This window comes from Egretta garzetta, unplaced genomic scaffold (assembly GCF_000687185.1).
Source record: "Egretta garzetta isolate BGI_Z169 unplaced genomic scaffold, ASM68718v1 scaffold314, whole genome shotgun sequence".
In the NCBI taxonomy this organism is placed as follows: domain Eukaryota; kingdom Metazoa; phylum Chordata; class Aves; order Pelecaniformes; family Ardeidae; genus Egretta; species Egretta garzetta.
The window spans coordinates 4,058,434-4,082,595 of record NW_009259531.1 but is presented as its reverse complement, the minus strand read 5'-3'; the positions used below and the strand labels follow the sequence as shown (position 1 = coordinate 4,082,595).

The window sequence follows — 24,162 nt, the reverse complement described above, 5'->3', positions numbered from 1 at the left end:
CCTGCCCCACATTACCAGTGCTATTCTATAATGCCTTTATATTATTTTTTTTATCCCCAAGTATATCAGCAAGCAAGTTCAAATGTTGTTTAGAGGGAACAGTCTGAATTCAATCTGTAAGTCATTCAGTTTTAACTCTGTGCATTATTATCTTCCAGATTGTTGGGGTTTTTTTTCTAAGATTGGCAAGCACTGCACTTTGTTAACTATCATTAAAATGAACACTATATGATGATCCAAAACTTTGAAGGTAGTAGTCCTACCCAAGCATAAGGACTTACTGCAAGAAAGACACCTAAAGTACATGCTTAGATTATCCACAGATTACATATATGTATACACACACCCTTACACACCATAGCAAAGTCACTCCAAGGAAGAAGAACAAAATGCAGTAATATAAGTAATACATAAGAACATCAAAGGGAAATAAGCCACATGATACCACCAGTGCTTTTATACCTACCCTTTTACCTGCTTAGATTTATGATTTTAATAAGATCAACAATCAGATTCAAGTCAGTAATTACCTGGTAGAGCAAATTAATTTAAGAACATTTAAAAGTGAACATTTAAAAGTGAACATTTAAAAGTGAACAATTACAGCATTGTGTACCAAACAAGAACATTCACAATAAAACCAAGCTTCTATTAAAACAGTTTTGTACTACCTTACTTGGACCAACAGGGAAAGCTAATTAGGTTTTAAAGAGATGGACAAATATTGGTTTGTAGCGTTATCCAAGAAAGCTAAATTCCATTTCTTTCCACTTTACAGAAAGTCAACAAAAACCTCACCACCAATCCAAAGCCATGCAAATTTCCACAAACATGAATAGCTACAGGTCCAAGAAAGATTAATTATACCTCTAGAGAATTTAGCTGAGACCTATAAAACATACCCACATTTGAGAAAGAAGATAATGCTCGGAATGACCAAAAGAGAAAAGAAAGCTCTGTCTTTAGCAAGTATCTGGATGGACTTGGGCTCAGCCTGCAGCACGATACATCTACCTTTTACTACCAAAAATCATTGTCACTAAGCATGGGAACGAGGGAGAAGAAACGGCACCACTTGCTGGCCTCCTCCTACAGAAGAACAACCTACGAGCCTGTTGACCTGCTGCTTCATGGAGTACATCTACCGAGCACTTCAGGAGAGAGCTCACATTCTAATATAAGCCTTATCTCCCGAAGCACCTTTCTGAGAGCAATGGGAGGAACAAGAGCATTTCCTTTTCTTCTTACTGAAAGGAAGAAATGTGAGCGATAAATCATCGCCACAAGCATTCGGTGTACAGCAAAGACTCCTTGTCCCCCAGTAAGGAGGTCTGATGACTGGTCCTTCCACAGCAATAGCATTTACTGGGTAGGAGAGGACTGGTGATGTCAGCAGTAGAAGAGGAAAATTGACAGGAATGCAGTATAAGCCCAATCCTTCCAGCTACTTACCACAGGCCAAGACGTACTGCCTAAATGCTACTATTGGCTATCAACTAGACCTTGCCATTCACTTTTATAGCTACTGAAGGAGAAGAGGACTCAAGTCTTCGGTCTGAAAAAGGAAAGAAAACGTCAGGATTAGAAGATACTAAAAAGAGTTTAAAAAGAAATGTAGCACGTGAGAAATTTTTCTTTAGTATTTCTGGAAACCTTTTTCTCCCTATATAACCAAATTTTCTATGTCAAAATAGTTGATATACACAGTGAACAGACACAGTCCCTAAGACAACTTGGTATTACACCCCCCCACCCCACCCCCTGACTATATACCAACTACTGGGAGGTATTACTGAAAGTTAACAATAAACTCAGTCAAGAAAAAAGTATTTGTTGCTTGTGACCACTCTCCATACAGCCTCTCAGAGAGGTTTACTCCTTCTGCAATTAACTAATAAAAATGTGGCACAAGCTGTATCAGACTCCCATTATCTCCTGAAAAAATATTTGGGATACTAGAACAAACACAGAGACAGGAAAATAACCAAGTCTTAAGATTTTGTCATTCTCTGAAAACAAATAGAAAATATCAGCATGAGAAAGCAAGCAAGCACACAACGCATGTGCAGATGCCTAAAACATCAAAAAATTGGAAAGCTTTCAAAATACAGTTTTCCAAATAAATTACATAGCTTTTGAGGCTGGGCTGCATCAAACTGATGTTTTCTAGATGTAGCAGGCTAGAGAGTTACAGCTGTTTCCCTTTGGAATTTGATGTTGGATACCCAAACTGTTGTTTCTCTCTGAATATTTTTTTGCTGTGTCCAGCACCCTCAACTTCTCAGCAGCAGTGGAATCTTAAAAAGTTTTAAGGCACACTGTCATGCATCTTTCTGCCCTGCGAAGATATCAGTTTAACGTGTTTCTGCTTCTACATCACCTTTTCACTTATTTCAAGAAAAATGCTGTAGAGATATATGTTAAACTTTATTTCATTTTGAAAGGTAAATTTTTGAATCCTACCAGACCCCCAGTTGTCTATACAGCTTCTTCAAACAGAACTAGTGAGAGACAGGCAGAGCAGGAACTTCCTAGCCAGCACCATCGCCTTCTGAAAGTCACATGAACCCACAAGCTTGCACATTAAATAAATTTAAAGAATATCAGAATACAGTCTACAAACTCTTGGGGTTTTTTTACACTATGTAGAAATGAATATCGAAACAGAAGTATCATGTCAGGTTTTGGGTGGCAAGAGGTAATAAGTTTGCGTATATTATGAACACTTCCATTATGAAGCAATGCTATTTTTGCACCAGATGTTGCTGACTGCTGCTTTGAAGCTGCTACCTTTACTGCATTTAAGGATCTGTTCTCAAGAAAATGTTGTTCAGTCTACACTATTAGGTGAGGATCAGCAGTAAAACTGCTAGACTATTAACTCACCACAGTTATGTTGTTTATCAGTTGTTAGCCATGCATTGAGTTCCAATAATCTCTGATAGTTCGGAACTTACATAAGTTCAAAATTTAGTGCTGCATTACTCAAAATATCTGGAACTTGTTTAAGAGTAAGAAGCTCAGCTGCTTCAGAAATGAGCAAAAACTTGGTGTTACAAAAAGATTTCTGTCTCCCCTCGCTTACACGATAGCATTTGCATTACTGATAAAGCCACCTAACTTTGCATTTAGAACCCAGAATCCAGATCAGCTGCTGATTGTGGGTTTTTTCCAAGTCATTTTAGATCAAAAGATTAAAAGAAATAAGAACCTTTGCTATTTAAAACCCTCACTTTTCAGACTTGATGGAGGAGGAACACATTTGTAGACACTTCTACACGTTTCATACAAAACTCTACCTGCTTCATCGCCGAATTACTGTTACAATAGCTTGTGACCTAGTCTTTCATAGAAGTTACTCTAATTTTTTATTTTCTTTAAATGAGAAAAAAACCTTCTTAATGATGCAGTAACCTACTAGTAAAGCACCAAATCACGTATCAGGGAACAGAAATAATGAGTGACAGTCATTCTAAAACTTTCATTAAATCAAATCTCAGCATGTTGTTGAAACAGCACCAACCTGTAAACCTACAAATGTTCTTCCAGTAATACCAAGAGAGTTTTATAATCTGATTAATGCAAGCCTCCAAAAGCTCATACTCCTATCACATCAAGATTAAAGGCTTCAGAGAACAGCAGCTATTAAAGGAAACTCAGAAGTAAAGAAGGCACCCTTCAGTAGTATCCTCAGCAGAAGCCACTGCGTTTAAAATTATCACTGAAGTAATTTAACAGATAACTTCTTCATCTGCAACCATTACCTCTAAACCAGAACTGATTCAGGCTGCACAAATTGATAAGGAAATACCTAATGTTCAGCATAAGGACAGCCAAATGTGTCCATATTGACTTCAGTATTCAGAGCTGTAGAAGACAGGGCCCAGCTCACAGGCTGACTATGCCTCTCTTGAACAGGAAGAAACAAACCCCACAAAACAAGATTGCCTTGCCTCTTTGCATTTGACTGTGGCGCCACAGCAGTACATGTGGGACAAAAGGAAGAACAAAGCTTATGAGAGCCACTAAAAATAATCCAGTTAAAAATTTAAACCAGTTACCTTCCATTTGTAGCGCTCTTCCTGGGTAATTCACTGGAATTCAGCTGGGGCTTTGTGCAGACAAACTGCCAACGCTGGTAACCCAGCTGAAGCGCATGTGCAATTAGCTCAGTTTTAGTCTAATGCTCTCTTGAACTCCTTGCTTACAAAGTTTTTGAACACAGGTGGAACTGATAGAAGAACTCATTTTAGCCACTCTGTATGAACATGTTCCTGCCTCTTTGTAGTCACTAATTCTAGCAATAACCTTTTCAAGATATCTACCTGGATCTCAAGATGCTTGTGAAAGTTCTTATTTCCTTCACTGGTTGAGATTCACAGATCTCCTAGAGTGATTTTATTATTTCTTAGTTGCAGCACAAATAACATTTTCCACTTGCAGCTCCTCCCAACACATCAGAATCTGTCATTGTGGGAAAAAGCTCAATGGATACAGTACAATGGATATTCCACATCTTTTCCTCATCCCAAGTTTTTTTACAGAGATTAACCAACAGCGTATCTTGTGATGAGTCAATGTTGCAACACAGCAAACCCCTGAGAATCTCAAATCATAACTACGATCCAATACTACTGTCCTCTTCCAGAAAGCTTGTAGAGCCAAAATACTGCTGTGGTTGCTCTTCACTACCTAGAACAAAGCAACATTTTCCCTGGTGAAGTAATTTTGGAGTTAAGAATTTTGGGGCCATTCCAGTTGCCACAGTGGCTTATCAACAGACTTTTAAAATACTGTTTACATTCAAAATATCCCTATTCTACTACTAGCAGACCCACAGTTAACTATGCTTTCAGAGTACTGATACGGTATACTGCCAAGTAAAATCTATACTTTATCATTTCAGAACAAAGTAGAGAGCTGAACTGCATGTACAGCATGAAGGTCCCATATTAAATACTACCAGAATTTTTCTGGATTCATTAACGGTGTGTAAACATTACAGCAATAGCCTAGCTTATTAAAAATTGAAGAGGTTCAAAGATCTCTTTCTTGTCTCACTTAAGTGTGTCCTTATCTTCCAAGTCAGCGATTTGCAAATATTTTTACTTTAAAGTTTTGCTAACGTAGCATAGCTGATGTTATTTCTATTTATCAAAATAAGATGATAACTACTTAGCAGAATAAGTTTGCCTATGGTCCTCTCACACTGGAAGATTTATTCTTCTTAAAATTAAGACCAAAGTCCCAATAGTTATCGTAAAAATAGAACATAATTCTGCTACTTTCTACTCCCCAGGCTTCCAAGAGAAGGATCCAGGCAAGAGAAGCAACTTTTCCAAGTATTTGGCCATCTACCATTATATTTAAACTATTTTTTTCCGAAAGAGTAAGCAACATTGTCAGCTATCTTAGTTTCCAGCAGTAACTGCCAGGTAATTGCAGGTAAAATACTCTCAAGTTGCCATAAAACATCCATCGCTAAAAAGATTCCTGAACTGTAAATACATCTACCAAAACCTGTTTTTTCATCACCACTGGAACAAAGAAACTACTTGATATCCCATTACTTCTCAGTGCTCTAGATTAAGTTTGTGACACAGCATTCTGAAGACAAACATCAGTTTCTACAGTAGTTTTTAAGCCAACGTGTAAGTCTCTCAGAAATCCATGAGGAAAGACACAGTATACTGGGTTCATGTGGCAAGATTTTGGTAGTGGGGCGGCTACAGGGGTAGCTTCTGTAACAAGCTGCCAGAAGCTTCCCCCATGTCCGATAGAGCCAGTGCCAGCTAGCTCCAAGGCAGACTCACTGCTGGCCAAGGCCAAGCCCATCAGCGACAGTGGTAGCGCCTCTGAATAACATATTTAAGACGGGGAAAAAAACCAGCACAACAGCAACTGCAGCCAGACAGAGGAGTGAGAATCTGTGAGAGGAACAGCTCTGCAGAAACCAAGGTCACTGGAGAAGGAAGGGGAGGAGGTGCTCCAGGTACTGGAGCAGAGATTCCTCTGCAGCCCGTGATGAAGACCATGGTGAGGCAGGCTGTCCCCTTGCAGCCCATGGAGGTCCATGGTGGAGCAGATCTCCACAAGCAGCCTGGGGAGGACCCCACACTGGAGTAGGTGGATACCCAAAAGAGGCTGTGACCCAATGGGAAGCCCACACTGGAGCACGCTCCTGGCAGAAGCTGTGGCCCTGGGGACAGAGGAGCCCACACTGAGCAGGTTTGCTGACCAGGCTTGTGACCCTGTGGGGGACCAACACTGGAGCAGTTTATGAAGAACTGCAGCCCATAGGGAAGACTCATATTGGAGAAGTTTGTGGAGGACTGTCTGCCATGGGAGGGACTCCATGATGGAGTAGGGGAAGAGTGTGAGGAGTCTTCCCCCTGAGGAGGAAGGAGCAGCAGAGACAGTGTGTGATGAACTGACCCCAACCCCCATTCCCTGCTGCAGGGGAGGAGGTAGAGGAATGAGGAGTACAGTCAAGCCTGGGAGGAAGAGAGGGGTGGGGGGGAAAGTGTTTTAAGATTTGTTTTTATTTCTCATTACCCTACTCTGATTTGATTGGTAATAAATTAAACTAATTTCCCCAAGTCAAGTCTGTTTTGCCCATGATGGTAATTGGCGAGTGATCTCTCCCTGCCCTTATCTTGACCCATAAGCCTCTCATTGTATTTTCTCTCCCCTGTCCAGCTGAGGAGGGGAGAGATAGAGCATCTGGTTGGCACCTGCCTTCCAACCAGGATCAACCCCCCCAGTAAAAGAAACCAGGTTTTAATTCAAGATTTTTGCCCAGTAATGAGTATTGCCTGGTTATCTACCAGCCACAAATCCACAATTTGTTCCCATCAAATACTTCAGGGGTTAAAGAAAGTAAAAATTACTCTTTAAGTTTATGACCCTACAAAGTGCCTATTTGCTTGAGATAGAAATCAGATTCTCAAGATCTATTTTACAGAACCTAAAACTTACTGTTCCACTAGCCCTTCATGCTAAGTCATAAGTTTAAAGCAAAAGAAAACAAACCAACAAACCTAAAAGCAAAAATAACAGAAACCCCACCATTTTCAATTGCATCATCACTGACCACTCTTCTAACAAAATGCTCCATGTTACCTACATCAGTGCTGGTCATGTCTGTGACGGTTGCTAATACACATATTGCTTATTGTCTTATGAATTGTATTTTTAGTGACAAGTCCTCACCAAAAGTATTATATTGTATCATACTGATTGCTCAGCAGAGGTTTCTGGTCATCCCTATACTCTTTTTATTCCCATTGATCAAAGTTTAAAAAAAAAAAGTATTGTTAAAGAGACTTTCTAAGTTTGGTTGGTTGGTTGGTTGAACATCTTTATCAACAACCTGGACAAGGGGATTGAGTGCACCCTCAGCAAGTTTGCAGATGACACTAAGCTGGGTGGAAGCGTTGCTCTGCTTGAAGGTAGGAAGTGATAGGACAAGAGGAAATGGCCTCAAGTTGCACTAGGGACGATTTTGATTGGGTATTAGGAAAAATCTCTTCACCAAAAGGATTATCAGGCACTGGAATGGGCTACCCAGGGAAATGGTCAAGTCCCCCATCCCTGGAGGTATTTAAAAGACAGGTAGACAAGGTGCTTAGAGACACGGCTTAGTAGTGGACAGGTACAGTTGGGCTCAATGATTTTAAAGGTCTTTTCCAACCAAATGATTCTGATTCTATCCTGGGAAGAAGCTAGGCTGTAGAAGAAAGAGTTATCTTAAATAACAGTAACAGGAGCAACAATATAATAAAATTATGAAATAACTTCATTGCTGAATATTCTGCAAAATGACCAATTTAATCTGCCATCGGAAGAGCGCTCATCTGCCAAGTCACTTGGTTAATGGCATCATTGACAGATACCTTCACTATTCCTAGATACAGAAGACACTACATAGTTCCTTTTTACCTGTTTGAAAGGGATTTTTGCACTGGTTCTGTCCATTGTCACTTGTCTAGACTTATCTTGACAAGGAAGCAGAAATGTGACTCAGGGCACATAATACACATGCATTTTTAATATGCTACACACTGGCAGATTATGGGTTTCTTAGACCAAATAACAAACGGTCATCTAACAAAGTTGTTTGGATGGCATCTGAAATATGGCTAAAATGATCAAAAGCATGTTACACATTTTTAAATTTTTATAAATGTGGCACACTTACTGAACATAGAAGAAAGGAGGAAAACAGTCAGGACTTTATAGATAAACTAAATTACAGATTTACAAAACTTTAGATAGCAATTGGAGAAGAAGGTGCTATCCGCACATTTCACACCATGTCACATGTGAGGCAAGTTATCCCCACTTCTTCCAGGGGTCAGTTTATTGCAGGTGAGTGTGCACACTTGTCAGTCACTTCATTTGCTTGGAATCAGTACTCTAGTTTACTTCATGCACTACTTGACAACACAATCAAGACATTTAAAAAGCATATTAATTGTAATACATATATTAATTTATATTGCAATTAACATATTATATATCTAATATGTAATACAGATATAAATTGCAATTAATATCTAACTCTTTATGACAACTGAGGTGCTCAATTTTGGTCACTGTCATAAACTATTTAAGAAACAGTGGATCTTCTTGCATTTCATTTTTATTCATAAAACATAAGAGTAAACTTAGGTCCCCTACTTTACAAGCATCAATATTATAAAGTATTACATAATGGAATGTTATGTTTTAACATACTGAAGATGCATACTCTTATAGCACCTGTGGAACAGGCTACAGCTGCTAAGTAATTCAACATTTCACTGAGGATACAGCTGCCAATGCAGCCACTTCCACTAATTCAACAGTCAGCAACATTTTTGGCAGCAAATGTATACAGCTTAATAGTTTTATTTAGTTTACTTGTGAATAGGTGTAGTCTTTATTGTCTTCTGCATGTTTACCCATTTTGTATTTATACAAGTTCTTCAGTACCAGCTTCTAAATAACTCCTGACATTTAAAAAATATTTTTATTACTTATTGAAAGCAGTAAAATTGATTTTTATTCAGTTCTGCCGAGTTCTCCCCGCTACAAGAGGAAGCAGGTTTAACTGAATATCTGTTTTTGTAACTATTTTGGTCATCCCACAAAGGAACCATAGATCCACACCCCATCTTGCCACATGCCTGTGTTCACGTGCTTTCACCTTTCAGTAGTGCTCAACTTTTATGAACTATGTGAGCCTGAGAACTAACAAAAATGTCAAGTTAGGACTGCTGAGTATCCTACATAAATATAATACAATTCCAAAATATATAGTTAAGGAAAAATAGTTTTCGTTGTTTTAGTTAGACTTAAAAGATTCTAGTAACAGACTGAACACCTTTTATTAACAGATGAGCAGACTGCAACAGAATTAAAAAAAACCAAACAACTTCAAGACAGTTAACATATCTGTCAACACAGTAGTTTCAGATCTGGTAAAACAGAATTTTCCAGCTAGCAGCTTTTCGTCTTTACTGTTAAACTTCACATTCATAAACAGTTATGTGGAAGGACATAAAAGAAGAAAAAAATCACTTCTACTCACTAAAATCAATGCCTTTCTGAGAGCAAAATTAAAATATATGGTTATACAATTATGCAAAAATGAAAAAATGGCTGAATGAGCATTGTTTAAATATATTTAGATATTAACAACTTCTAAAGAATTTATACAAAAGTTAATTTTAAAATTAACAGAAGTTTTATACTAATAAAAATGAGCCTTCTGTGTGACACTGATCTATCAACACACAGGAATATGTTCAGCAGTAAAATTGAAAAGTTCATTGTTAGAACTCAGATGAACACTGAAGCCTATTTGGATAGTACTCATTAGAAGTTCCCCTTCGGGAAGCTCTTATAGCTATGATTCACTTATCTACCATTTGTTTTAAGGATGTTCCACTGTACCCTGAAAGTATTGGTTTATATTTCACCCATTTGTGTTTGTAACTTCCTTCTTAGGCACTCAATAGTAAGAGTTAAAGCTGAATTTTCTCCATTAGTTCTCTGCCTAAAACGCAGGTGTGGAAAGGGTCAGCTATAGCAGTCTTCAAAAGATGACTGAGTGCTTTTATATCCCACCAGATGGACACCCCTGAGAATATTCATGTACCCAACAGAGAATGAGAAAAGGTATTCTAAAACATTTTTTCAACAGGCTTGTTCATCTGACAAGTCATCAGGAAATAATACATCAAGACGTTAAAATGATGCAAGAATGATACCTGAACTTGGAAAAAGGCACTAGAAAGGGGAGTTAGATTAAAAACTAGCATGTTGCCAAGAAAGCGAGAACCCACTTTTCAACAAATTGTGCTTTTGAGGGAGGTCCCTAGAAAGAATACCTCCTCAGTAAGCTTGGCTTACAGGGCAACAGTTAATTCTAGTTTTATGCTAAGAATTTAAAAATCTGAGAGCCAGGAAAAAGTAGTCTCCTATAGGGCCTCTCTGAAGATTGGTCAGAAATATTTTTTTCTTTATTTTGTTTCACTTACTTTGGGACAGGAGGTGGTAGGGGGGAGGAAAATGTTATAGCCATGAATATTTTCTAAGCCACTCTTCCTAAAATTACAAATACAGAGTGTGAAAACAAATGTTCTGCAAAGATGACTTTGCAATGAGAACACTACATTTTGTCATTAACTTTTAGGATTTAAGCTTTGCCTTTTTCAAAATAAAGCATATAAGTAGAGACTCCTACCCCATTCTCCCCACCCACCCCAACCCCAAGAAAGAGGAATTGCTTCATCCACTACATCCTTGAAGAACAAATCTTAAGCATTGGTTAAAATAGTATCATTCTGTCCACAGGCAAAGTTATTTTAAAATCAATACAGACTAGCATGGAAGCACTGACATTTAAACCTATAATATGGATTTTATGTGGATAATTCTGCTTAACAGGTAATTAATCTAATGTACCTTTCTTACAAAATGTCCACACGAAAAATGTCCATGGCTCCTTCCTCCCAGTACCTACCCCCTTATTTTTAAAGCCTAGTAGAGCAAGATGATGATTCAGGAATCAAATGGATAACTTGAGCTGAGTAATGACAGCATCTGTCCATTCAGCAGATTCATTTCTAATCCACCCACAGCACTGTGCTGGCAAAGTCATTCCATGAGCTATATGGTTGGAAAGACCACAGAACTGCTCCATCTAAAAAGTAACAGAGTGGGAAGGAGGGAGATTTTTTTTTCCCCTCCAGCTGAACTAGTTCCCTCTTCTGAGCCTCCACAAATCATCCTGATAGCACATGACAGGACCAGAAATGGAAAAGAGCCAGTTAACTCAGCACCACAATGGTAGAAATACCCTTGGAAGTGCAGTCCAGAAATCAATTCTTTCTGGATGATTTTCAGTATAGCATGCAAATGTATTTTCTCCATTCTACTTCTAGAATTCTATCAGCCCAAAGAAGCAAGTAAAACCAAAAGCAAATAAACTTCCCACCTCTTTTGTATTCTCAATTTTATAAAATCATGTAAGTTAGGTTTCTTTAGCTATATTAAAATGTTAACAACTCAGATTAGATGGAACTGCAAAGCATGCACAAAATCTGCAGACAGGTAATTCAGCTGGGCTCCGTGCATGTATACAAACTTTATTTAAATAAAACTAATCTTAAGTTACAATGCATCTACTGTATTTTAAAAGAAGAAAAAGATGTGTATTTGGTATCTCAACTTGTTTTTTCCTAATTATACCATCTACCTGCCTACAAGAAGTCTTTAAGAAGTCTCAATGCATCACTGAAATGTAAGCACATCTATATGTCTATTTAAGATACACAGGAGGGGAAAAACAGGAGGGAAGCCTTCTGAAGGACTTTCTAATCACTTACCGAAATATAGGAGTATGACCAGGCTTTGGTTTGTTCCAAGTAAAGTGCGAAGGAACAGAAAGAAATTGGTCTCCGGGCAAATCTTTTTTCAAGGCGTGTTGAGATCCAGAACAGTCATCTACTGCAGTTTCAAGGGATGTCGACAAGTTACCCTGTTCTTCAGTACAGATATCTATTTTTCCAGATAAAGTGGCAGTCTGATCCTCGGAGGTCTTTCTTGTTTTTAGAGGGATATCAGTCTCTGTACAACATTGAAATGGTGAAAGGCCAGAATTAAGGCCTTGTACATTATGGATGGAAGTGTTTAGCCACGTATCTTCTGTTATGCTTCCTCTGGGAGAATGGCCAGGAGATGGAGTTGGAGAATGGTGAGGAGAAAGAGAACCAGCATAGCAAATCTCAGCACTGGAGTGTCGTCGTTTCCCACAGGGGGATGTAGGTCTTGATGAGGGCCTTGATGTTGGTCTAGGGCTTAGCCAATTTTCGTCTGTAATACTAGTTCTAGGAGAATGACAGGGAGACTGTCTAGGTGACAATGCATGCCCAAATCCATAAGGCTGCTGCCAAGATTCATCACTGGGACCTCTTGGAGAGCCACCAGGAGATGCCAAAGGAGAGCCAAGGGTAAATCGAGCAGCTGCTTCATTTAGCTCTGAGTCTACATCATCATAAACATGGGAAATTGATTCGCAAGAGGAAGCATCTGAAAACCAACTTCTGGACGAAATGCTGCTGGCAGGGCTTGGACTAAGGGATGATTCCCTGTACGATGGCTCAAGAGGAAGATAGAGATGGTCCCGTGAAGGCCTTTCCATATACTCATTTTCTGTGCCATTTGTGTGCAATTCATCTTCATTGGCTTCAATCCCTTGATGACAGTTGGGCGAAATAGATGTAATTTGAATACTAGGGCACTCAAAGGGTTTGGGTCCACCTAGTGGACTATATTTGGATTCTGGTACCTCACAAGTTCCTTCATAGTTCTTGTGACTCTGAAGTCTTGTAGGTGGTGACAGAGGAGAGGAGTGAGACTGCAATCCATGGCGAGGAATACAAATTGGCTGATTCACAGAGGATGATGGTTGGTCTACATTGAAGATATATATGGACGCACAGTCATCTGACTCAAGATCTGCAAACAAAATTAAAGAGAAACAGAGTCAGAATGCAATACTTGAAAAATGCCACAAACAAAAGCCTTTGTTTTCCAGGTATGACCCTTTTTCAATATCCTAGACATTTCCCATTTTACTAGCTGCATAAAATAAAACTTTTTCTTAATTTTAAATTTTCCGCAGCCATATTCACAGCTAGGTATGACTACAGCACAGTTTTCTGTCATAAATCTTGTTTTCAACCAGATTCCAGAGTTTATACACATCTTCAGTGGTTGAAAATAATACACACAGAAAATGGGTTTAAAATCTTGAAAGGATCTAAGCTAGAACACTCAATTCAAAATATCTTTCATGATGACATTCCATTTGTAATCAAACATTTTTCTCATAATCCATTAAAACTTAATCTTTTTGACATGAATAGGACTATGATACTTTCTGCAAGCCCACTAGTCAATACTGGAATATCATATACCTAATATTTACCTCCTTTAAAACTACAAAGCATCTTACAGTGACTCGAACTTCAAGGAAGATTACAAACAACTAAAAACATTCAATCAAAAGAGGCCTTACAAAGATTATTATTAAAGATACTATGAAGAATCTTATTCCAAAGATCTTTTTTGGTTGCTTAGAAAACTCTCAACTGCCCATCCCACAGAATAGCATTTTTCAATGGCAGTCTCACAAAGTTTGAGCACAAGTTGTTCAGCATAAAAAAGGCAAAAAAAAATATTCTCAGATCTCACTAACTTATCCAAAACACAGGAAATAGTCCAAAGAAAAACAAGCAATTGAGAGGGAGTGCAAGTCCAGTTAACGAGATCAGCAGCTTTGTCTCACAGAACTGAAGCACATTTTCTTGCCCTGCTTCTCAATATTGCATTAACTGCCAGTACGAGACATTTGTCTGAAACAAGATTAGAAAACACAGCTTTTTTGTCTTATTTTGTAACCACTATGCTTCTACTCTTGTTTCCTTCCCCTTCTAAAATAGAGCCTTCCCTCAATAATTACAGAAAGTATGCATGCAGGAGACCTCAGGTAGTTCACTAGTCTATCATCTCCTAGCGGATAAAATTAAATGTACTTGGACCATCTGCACTAGACATTGAAACTAGTCTCAAAATCTGTTAACAATATTGTCTCTACAACTTGAGTAATTTGTTTTAATGTTGAATTACTTTGACAGCTTTTGACCCATCATTCACATTTAACATCACCATTAAAATTATACAGTTTCTAGTGCTTTGCGTGTGGGGCTTATTTAAAAGTATTTTTTTCAGTAGTAGGAGAATATTATGCAAAAGCGTAAATGTTTCTGCACACTAAAATACTCCTGTGTCAAATGTGACGAGGAGACATCATGTTCATACAATTACACAGAATCCCAGAATGGCAAGGGTTGGAAGGGACCTCGAGAGATCATCTAGTCCAACCCCCCTGCTAATGCAGGTTCACCTAGAGCATGCTACACAGGACATCGTCCAGGCGGGCTTTGAATATCTCCAGAGAAGGAGACTCCACAACCCCCCCGGGCAGCCTGTTCCAGTGCTCTGCCACCCTCAAAGTAAAGAAGTTTTTCCTCATATTCAACTGAAACCTCTTATGTTTCAGTTTGTGCCCACTGCCCCTAATAACAATAATTGTATGTGTTCTGATGGCCATAACAATTATTTTCCATAAATCCAGACTGGATGACATTAATTGCATCTCTGGGTATTAGCTCTTTTTTTTTTTTTTTTTTTTAAATTGTTTTTGTCCTGAGTATCAGTAGAATATTCACCAATACTTGTTTTAAAATAAATCTAGTCTAGCTCACAATAAGACAAAATAGCCAGACAGGAAGCCATGTATTTTAGTCTTTTCCATGATGAAAAAAAAAAAACAAAAACCACACAACAAAAAACCAGAAAAAGTATGTTAATGAAGTAATTCTATTATCAGCTTCATTAATAGTAATCAGAATAAAATTAACTAAAACAGAAACAAAACAAAACAGCACCTCCTCAGAGACAAAAAGAAAGCATTTTCAAGTGACAAGAAAGCATACCATTACCAAGGAATGGACTATGCTGCTCAGAGTTTTTAAAAAAAAAAAAAATAGCTGAAGGTTCATGGGCAGGGAGCAGCTCTATTAGTAACCTATCTATTAAAGGAGGCACAAAATTGCATTTAAGACTAGCACTAAGTAGTTTTATAAGCATTGCATGATTTTATATATATTACTTATAGTCATATATAACAATTATCCATATTAAATAATTATATAATTAAACACTACTATGTTTTAAGAGCACAAAAAATCGGTATAGGTTAATTTCTAAATATGCATAGACAAAAAGGATCAGGATACTTAGGAAGGACTATTTTGTATCTCATACAAATAATTAACACAAGCTCACTATATTGGACACTGTCAAAACTGCATTTCCCTATCCTTCCACTGGGATAACAAACTTTTTTTTTTTAAAAAAAACTTTAATTGGGGGTTTTTCTTTTTGCTGTTTCCCATCACAAAACATGAAACGCAGACAGTAGTTAGTTACAGGTTTTCCACGTCTATCGGTATATTCACATGCAAGATCATGGATGTCCTTGTTTCCTAACTCAGTATTAGTATTAGAAGCATAGGTCAAGGGAGGATAAAGGCAATCCTAATAAAAGCAATATATCCAATTACACAAAACTTAGAAATAAAACATTTATAGGTACAGAAATTTTGAAATAATAAAAATGTTATAGGAAAAGAACAGTTAGAAGTCTTCAAGTCCTGTGTGTAACCATTTAACATCCTTAATGGCTTTAGGAACAGTAGCAGCACATTGTTTGTGCTAAAACTCTCACCATTGCAAAGAGCCTTATTTCTCTTGCAGCAATAATCAAGAAATCATAAAATATTTAAGACAATTTGTCCGCTTTCAATGTCATTGGGATTTGCAAAAAGCAGATGTACATTCAAAAGTTAAGTTTCATGGAGCTGAGGTGGAGAGATCAGACTAGCACAGAATTATCAACACCAGCTGGGAAGAACTGGGGGAGAGATGGAGAAGGCAGGAGAGCACTCTTCTGACTCAGGCTTCTTCGGTCCCTCTCCACGACAAACAACTTCTAATGAGTTTGGCACCGTGCTCTCCTATTACCCCTCCCCAGCAGCATACACGCACACACTCAAAAAACAGGAAGCTAGAAAGCTAGAGTAAGAACTATGCACCTAATGAGCACCAAATTCCCAAAGCATGCTTAAAGCTATGGAAACAATATATTTTGAAGTCCAAATCACCCAAACCATTTTCAGACATCATCAATAAACAGGTAGATTTACTTTAGTTTGTACACACAAACCCTCCCCCTTATAGTCAATGTGTTAAAATAACAAAGGACAACACTAACTAGTAAGACTTTTACAAATCATGTCATTAATTCTACTAGACTATTTACCAATAATTATTTTTGACCTATTAAAGACTGTAGAGAGACTCCAACCTGGAAGAGCCCTCTAACCAATTTGGAGGAACTAGTAAACATACAAAGATAAATACAACTTGGGTGAAAGAAGTGGGAAAAAGAAGAAAAGAAAAAAAAAAAAACACAACCAGCTGACAACCCTTAAGATGGGAAAGAGGGAGAATAGTTCCAAAAAAAAAAAAAAATCCAACACGGGGCTTCAAGAAAGCAGAGGGTAAACAAACTCACAATAAGCAAGTGCAAGGCAAAAAAAGAGTTATGGAGAAGCCCAAGGCAAAAAATGGAGTTACGGAAATCTCGTTACTGAATAGGAGAGCTATTACATCCAAACAATCCTACTGGGGGAGGGAAGACTGTAAAGAAGCGAGGTTGGTCAAGTCATGAGGCCTTCACGGACCATAAAATCTAAGAAAGCAGCATTCAAAAAACCCAGAAACTAGGTCAGATTACTAAGGTAGAGCACAAAAACTACCACAAGCACATGGGGGCAAGATGCTAGACAGGACAGACACAGCAAAATACAAAGACCAAGAGAAGCAGTGCTATTCGCATCAAAAGCCTGCTGTGACCCTGAAAAGGCAGGTGGGTTAAATGCCATTACTAAGGTCAACTTAGTAAATTGCTAACAAAGTTAACAGCAATGCAGAGTAAAGAAAACTGGACTAAATAAAAGGTTAAAAAGTACTGAAGAATTACGGGCCAATAAGTTTAACTTCAGTTTTAGAAGTAGTATTAATAGTTTATTTGTTCCAGTAAGCATTTCAAAGGAGACAGGAAAACAAAACAAGAAGTCAATGTTTGCTAAGAACAAAACCATGTCAAATAGATAGGTAGTACTGAAAGAAACTCAGCTTTAACTTATTAAGACTTCTAGCACTACTATCCATGGAGAAGCTACCGAGTCTTTAGAAATTTAGTAAAGCTTTCTTCCCCACCCTGCTGAGATCAGATTTATTATCGAGGGATCACAAAAGTTAGCAGATGCTCTATATTCGCATAGTGCATAAAAGCTATATAAAGCTGCAGTCTTCTATTGCAATCTTACATCAGGTGTCTGTCTTATATCCTTTATGAATGAGAACCAGAAGGTCTGTTGTTTTGAATGTACGTTTGCTACCCTCTGGAAACAGATTAGTTTACAGAAGCTCCTGTTCAGCATTAAAACAATGCTGGCTCATCTTTTACTAAGCTGCTAACTACACTTCAAGATAAACTTTCTAACTGGAGAATATAATTAAGTAATATCCAGAACAACTGCTCCTAAAGTACATTTTGCTCACTATTTGCCATATCAGACTGCACATTCAGGACTACTAATGCTTGCCCACCAGTTGTTCACTCCTCAACAATGTCCTGGCACATGCATAAGTGCAGCTGTGCAGTGAGCCAGATTTCTCCACAGAAGGAAGGTCAATTACTATCAAATGTCTCAACACAAGCCCTGTGCCAAAATTATCCAAACCACTTTATTATTGTAGGTTTTTAAGCCCATAAACAAACAGGTTCAGACAATAGGAGTTGTTATAAGGTACTACGAAAGTGCAACACGACCTAGGTCTTATAAAAATACTGCTGCAAAAACAGGATCAGTAATCAAGTCCTTTAAATAGCATGAGGAAAGACTTGAGCATTGCCACAGACATCATGTGTGTTCTTAGGCAAGTCATATAATCTGTCTCCACTCCCAAACTTTAAAAAGAATGACAACCTCTTCTGTTTTTCAGTTCTGTAATGACAGTTACCATTATCTCTTTCTGAACACGATGGTATTATAAAGAATGCCACAGAAATATCTGTAAATAAGAACAAAAAGCATATGCAGCTCTATTTTTTAAAATTCCATTATCCTACTGATTTGCAGCACTTCATATATTTCTTGGGATGAAAGAGGAGTCTTCATCTTCACGAAGAACCCAAAATACCCAATAGTCATAGTTTTCCTTTAGTGCACTTAAAAAGACAATCGATCAAAGTTCTTGTTCGTACACTACCAACTAAAGCTCTGTAACTGGATATTTAATTCCAGTTTTCCCCTGCAAGCTGTAAGTTCTCCAGAGACACCTCCTACAAGCTTAAACATCAACTTAAAAAACACAACCCCAAAAAACCCCTAAAAAACACAGCAATGCATTATACAGAGTATAACTGACTAGTAAGCCACCAAATATGGTACTAAAAAAAGTATAAATTGTGAAAACAATTAAGGTAGTAAGTTGGAGCAGGGGGAAGACAGATCCTTACAGACCAAGTTTAGCAACACACAAAACAGTAGTGCAAGTTTAAGCTTTTAGAAAAGGTCAATTTACAACTGTCATTTTATGAAGCAGTTCTCCCTCTTCAATGATTTTGTGCTCTGTTTCATGGTCGTATCAGATTACTCAAAAAGGATAAAAATAAATTTTACTTCTGTCAATCATGTACTCTACAGGCAGCTCTGTCATGCCCATCAGAATTTCAGTCATTTTCTTGTGTTATGCAAGAATACTGGAAATGTACAAGAAAAACAACCTTCCCAACAGTGGGAGCTCATCAGTGAGTCTTTTCCAAATTCTAGTCTGGATGAGAATTCATTATCCTCAATAGAAATGGAGAAGAATAATGAAGCTGCACTAGTTTAAGCAAGAGAATAATACAGCATATCACATGTTTACATCTGACATTGAATAAAATAAGAACATACTGGCTCTCAGGGTGTAAGTACATGTTTTTTTCAGCAGCAACCACCCTCCCATACACACACAAAGGAAGAGGGGAAATGAGAAGAGAGGTATTTTTAACCCACATGATTTTGGCAATCAGATTTGCAGTGCACTAATGTAAACATCTGTATATATACAACTGACGGGACAGCAAGCTTTAGGACATGGGGAGAAATGAACAACCAACAGGGACTGCAGGTGTTCTCACTATCACATAAAAATGTAACATGCAACTAAACCCTTGGGCCATAGCCTGGTATGCATTTAAACTATAGTGGCTATCTTAGTGTATATCCAGCTTCACCCTGAAGTAACGGAATTAAGTTCCAAACAGGGAATTAACAGTCATTAAATTTTATTTGGCATGTATGAAAAATGGACTAAATAAACATGAAATCAAATACATCTGCTTAAGCCATAAGTACATTTCAGAAAATTAGGTACTTCTCTTGCAGCAAATGGAGTTCAGCTCAGCTGAGGTTGTTCTTTTTTTTTTTGAAAAATAAGTTTTAAAAATAAGATTATGATCTTTCATAACAGAGTGCTTTGAGATACGTTGATAAAAAGTGATATACAAAGCAGGTAAAGAATTCAGGTTGTAACTGTAAGGTTCAACAAGAATTAGTCACTCTAAGTTCAGTTACAAGAACAGAAAATAGCAACCGGAAGTGCTAGGCAGTGTTTATACCTGTGCCTTCTTCAGCTTCCCTGGTACTTCTTGTTGATTATGAAGCATGCCTTTAAATGAAAACTTTATAGCGCTTGTGGTTCAGTATTTAAGGATTATTAATTAATACTCATAACAGGTTAAAAAAGAAAAATATTTACTTTTTGCTTTGAAAAAAAAAAATATCAGTTCTACAGGCTCCTCTCTGCTTCCTTTTTTACTTTGTGGGTACGTCATTCAAGAGGGCACAGTATTTTACCACGTAAATCCCTTGTAGACAGAACAGAAGCTGTTGCTCTCAGTTTGATGAAGCCTCATTTGTCATTCAGTGTTAAGACAGAAAGTCAGCTTAACATGACCCAGTAGTTCAGAGATACTAAGAAATACACTACAGCCTTTGGGGAGATTCTTAAAACGACACAATACATCCGTGCAGCAGTTACTAACACATAGTATTAACAGCCTATTTGTCACTGCTATCCTGAAGATGAAGTACATTATTCTGTATAATCAGTTGTTCAAATCTGTGAAAGGACTGCAGCCCTGCAATCCCAGAGCATCTGGTATGTATAGACACGGGAACCAAGAGAAGACCAAACACTCTAAAACTGGCATGTTGTGCCTGACCCACAGGAAGACTGATCACAGAGATAAGTGAGGACATTAGGTAAATACTGATTGCAGGGAATAAGGAAATTATGTGCTGTAGTTGCCAGCCAAAGGTTTGTCTAGATTCTTGGTGTTGCAGGCCAATTTATCAAGCACAACCTAACACTTCCTTTGTGGGGGCAAAACTAACAGAATGCATAAAAGGCTCTCCAGTTATTCAAAGTTCTGGTTTATGCTATACCTATAAACTGAAATCCTCACCCAACTACCTATACAGATGCCTTTACCACCGATCAACTTCTAAGACCAATGAGCTTGCTGATAGCAACCTGCTGCTCTATACAGAGACACCTCCAGGTTTACAGTCTGCCCCAGTCCTGAAGCAAGCACTGAGCAGAACCCAAGTTTCCAAGATCAGAATGCATAAGTAGGGCCCTAGCAAACAAAATAAGACAGGAGTGTGCAAGAAAATGGGTATTTTAGTTTATAGGAGAGTATGGTGACATAGGCTAAAGTCTTTGTGAAAACTCGAGGAAACGGAATGCAATAAGCCCAGGCAAGAAGTTTGAGTGGGGAGAAGTTACGCAGTAAGAGGAGGGGAGGCTGAAATGGGGGCATGCCCCTTTTTTTTTTTCCTCTGTTATCAAACAGAACATGACACAGAGGCTGCTAACTGGTAGTGATAGTATCTGAACAAACTAGTTTGGGAACTCTTCACACCTCAGCAAAATTACACCCTACTTCTGCAGCTGTCCTACAATATGACAGAGGGCAAACAATTCCACAGCAGTCAATCCTACCATATAGTTAACTCAGCATTTCAAATCATTAATATTACAGCTTTTCACCAATATATTTTATAATAGAGCTTTTATGTAGACTTCAGGTGCACAAAACTCAAAGGCTCTGTACATCAAAGGACTAAAATGAGCCAAATGACAATCTGAAACTTTCCTGCTTTCCCAGCTGCTCACATGAATGTAGAGTCAGAAACACCTTGAATTTACTTTGCTTAGATTGACACAGTAAGCATAACAGGCAGGAACAGGAATCAAACAGCCAAATGAGAAAGGGGAGGCTGAAGCTAGCACAAACGCCATTTTTCAGCAACTTTCAGAATGATCCCCCCAAATACGAGGAAGACCATATTAGCACGTCTCATGACTGTGCCACATGCAAGCCTTGAAACTTTGCATTTCTTCAGAGTCCTAAATAGCTTCCGTTTATTCCAGCAGGAGGAGAGGTTTCACCACATACTGTACCCAAGCAGCCTAACCTCCTGCCCCCAACGCAAAAAGCTAGGCAATTTGAAAGACATTAGCATTTTCTCTCAAAAGCCTAAATTTGACAAATTACACTGATTAAATACAGAGGCTCTGATCTAATTTAAAGAAGATATACAAAATACAAAATGCTGGCAGATTTTCTTCGTGGTTCTTTGGATTAAACCACAGATTCTCCTGTGGCCTTGTCACTTGAGTACAGTTAACCCAAATGACACTGTTAAAGCCTTCTGTAATCATACAGTTACTCCATCTCCTCATCTCCTTTGTGTTCTTGAATTAGGGAACAACTACTAAAAAGCATCTAAGATACACAAGTAGCTACAAATCACTGTAGACATTATTACAGCCCATTATGCAGCCATCAAAAGCAGTGAATCATTGTCACTAACCGTTAATAAACGCACTGTGACTGTCTTATCTGCTCGTCATTCTGTTTCTAGAGTATGCTTTCACTTTGGGTGTGAAGATACATAGGGTTACTCTGTAAGAGAACTTTAGTTAGAAGGTAACAGTTTGTACCCTGTCCCAACACACAATTCCATTCTCTCTCCAGCATAGTACAAATGCTGCTTATCACTAAATTTATGTCTAAGTGGTCTTCCCATTTTTTCTATTTACCAGAAGCATTTAAAAAAACATAAAATCTGGCACTAAAAGAACATTTCTCCCAGCATTTGTTCCTAAAAAGCAAAAGTTAGCAGTCACTAAAACACAAAGACTCTCATTAAGCAGTGAATTCAAAGTTATTTGCTTCCCACAATTTTGAATAACCTCATACACAAGAAAATGGTAATATCTCAGTTTGAAAGGACCTAAGAGTAAGTCCAAAGAGGAATATTTACAAGATTTTGAAAATAACCCTCTCCACCAACCTGTTAAAAAACAAACAGAAAAATCCAACTCCATCCAGCAATTTTGCTATATCAAAAATATTTCTCATTTCAGAAGTGATGACTAATCTCCAAAATGCAGTCTGAGAAGCCATTTTTTAAACAAGCAATTGCTATTAATCTAAATACTAATATAAATATGATTCTACATTTCTGGGAGTAATAAATTAGCTGTAAGTACCTGCTCATGTTTCTACCTACAAATGTTTAGTGCTGAAAGATCATGGGTTTGTAGTCAGATCTCCAGAAAGTTGATTCTTCTCTCCTTCCCCCAGGTACATAAAAATGAGGACTGGGCCTCCCAAAGAAAACTGACAGAAGTATTTTCTCTTCTGTCACACCTACCATCCTTTGTCTGAAAAGGAACCATAAGCATTCAGTGCCACTGAGGTATTTAATCAGAAGAGCCACGTAAATTATTAAGTTCAGCTGTCCAGTTAACTCATGAGATGTGCAGGCCACAACACAGCCCAAAAGCCTGCTTATCAACTAGTTCTGCAGTTCTTCAGATTTAAACTGATCTTCCCTGAATGTCTTTTGATGTTCTGTTTCACCAGTATTTCACAACAATACTCACAGATGGGTGTACTAAAGGTAGAAGAGGACGTTGGCTTGTTAATAAGCTTGCTCCTGCCTTGCAATTTTACTTAGCCTTACTGATCATTTCACTCATCTTAAATTCCACTGTCATTCGAACTCCACATGGCATGCCTGGACAAATGCAAGGACTTGGATGTTGTTTTACAGCTGGGCTTACTGCCAAGTCTGCTCCATGTACTTCCCTGGCCCACAGGGGCAGCTTTAGGCAACAACACCCGTATTTACATTATTGCTGTGAACAGCCAAACTGCTGCTTACTATTGACCCAGGCCCAATCCACTCTCATTTCTCACTCATTCACAGCAACATTACTTATTTGGCTACTCTTCAGGTGGGATATGATAAACTGCTTGCAGTTGTAAAACACAAAGAAAAAAAGACCAATGAGTTTTAAGCAGAGGGCTACTTTTTACTTCAAAGAAAGAGCGAGCTTATTCCTAATTTTCAGAAATATCTAAGATAAGAGCATTAGCACAAATGCTTTTGTACCCTGCGCACATCCCAACTCTCAGGATTTGTTTTCATTTGCACTGTAATTTGCCCATAATTCAGATAGGAGGTAAGGGGACAGAGGGTGAGTTGTGACTATGAATTCACACACAAAATAAGTGGCATTTTGTCAAACTAGGGATCTTTTTCAAATCCCTGCACTACATAGTGACTCAACACATAGTGATTCTCGATGCACTATGCAGCAATCCAAGAAACACATGCCAAACCATAAAAGTTATGAAATCAGATCAGGTGCAACTACAACTGCTTCGCAACAGGACACAAGAGTTTGGTATTCTTCCAAATGGTCTCGTCCTGGTCAAGCTTTATCCAAGTAGGCAAGACTTCATTTAGCCAGCATACTGTGAAAACACACAACATACATAGTCAAACACGTCAGCTTCCCAGGATTACTGTCTTAATCTGTTACTCTTAATGGCCAGGCAACTCTGAC

General features: G+C 38.1%; 1 protein-coding gene across 1 annotated transcript in view; it reads right to left on the bottom strand.

The window, feature by feature from the left end:
- NFATC3 (nuclear factor of activated T cells 3) overlaps positions 1-23,325 on the bottom strand; it is a 73,243-nt gene extending 49,918 nt beyond the window's left edge. Inside the window, exons 1-2 of the mRNA XM_035893126.1 lie at positions 23,274-23,325; positions 11,877-13,008 (exon numbers count right to left, since the gene is read on the bottom strand). Of these exons, the coding sequence (XP_035749019.1) occupies positions 11,877-13,008; positions 23,274-23,325 (1,184 nt within the window). The remainder of the gene's footprint in view (positions 1-11,876; positions 13,009-23,273) is intronic.
- Positions 23,326-24,162: the final 837 nt, after the last annotated feature.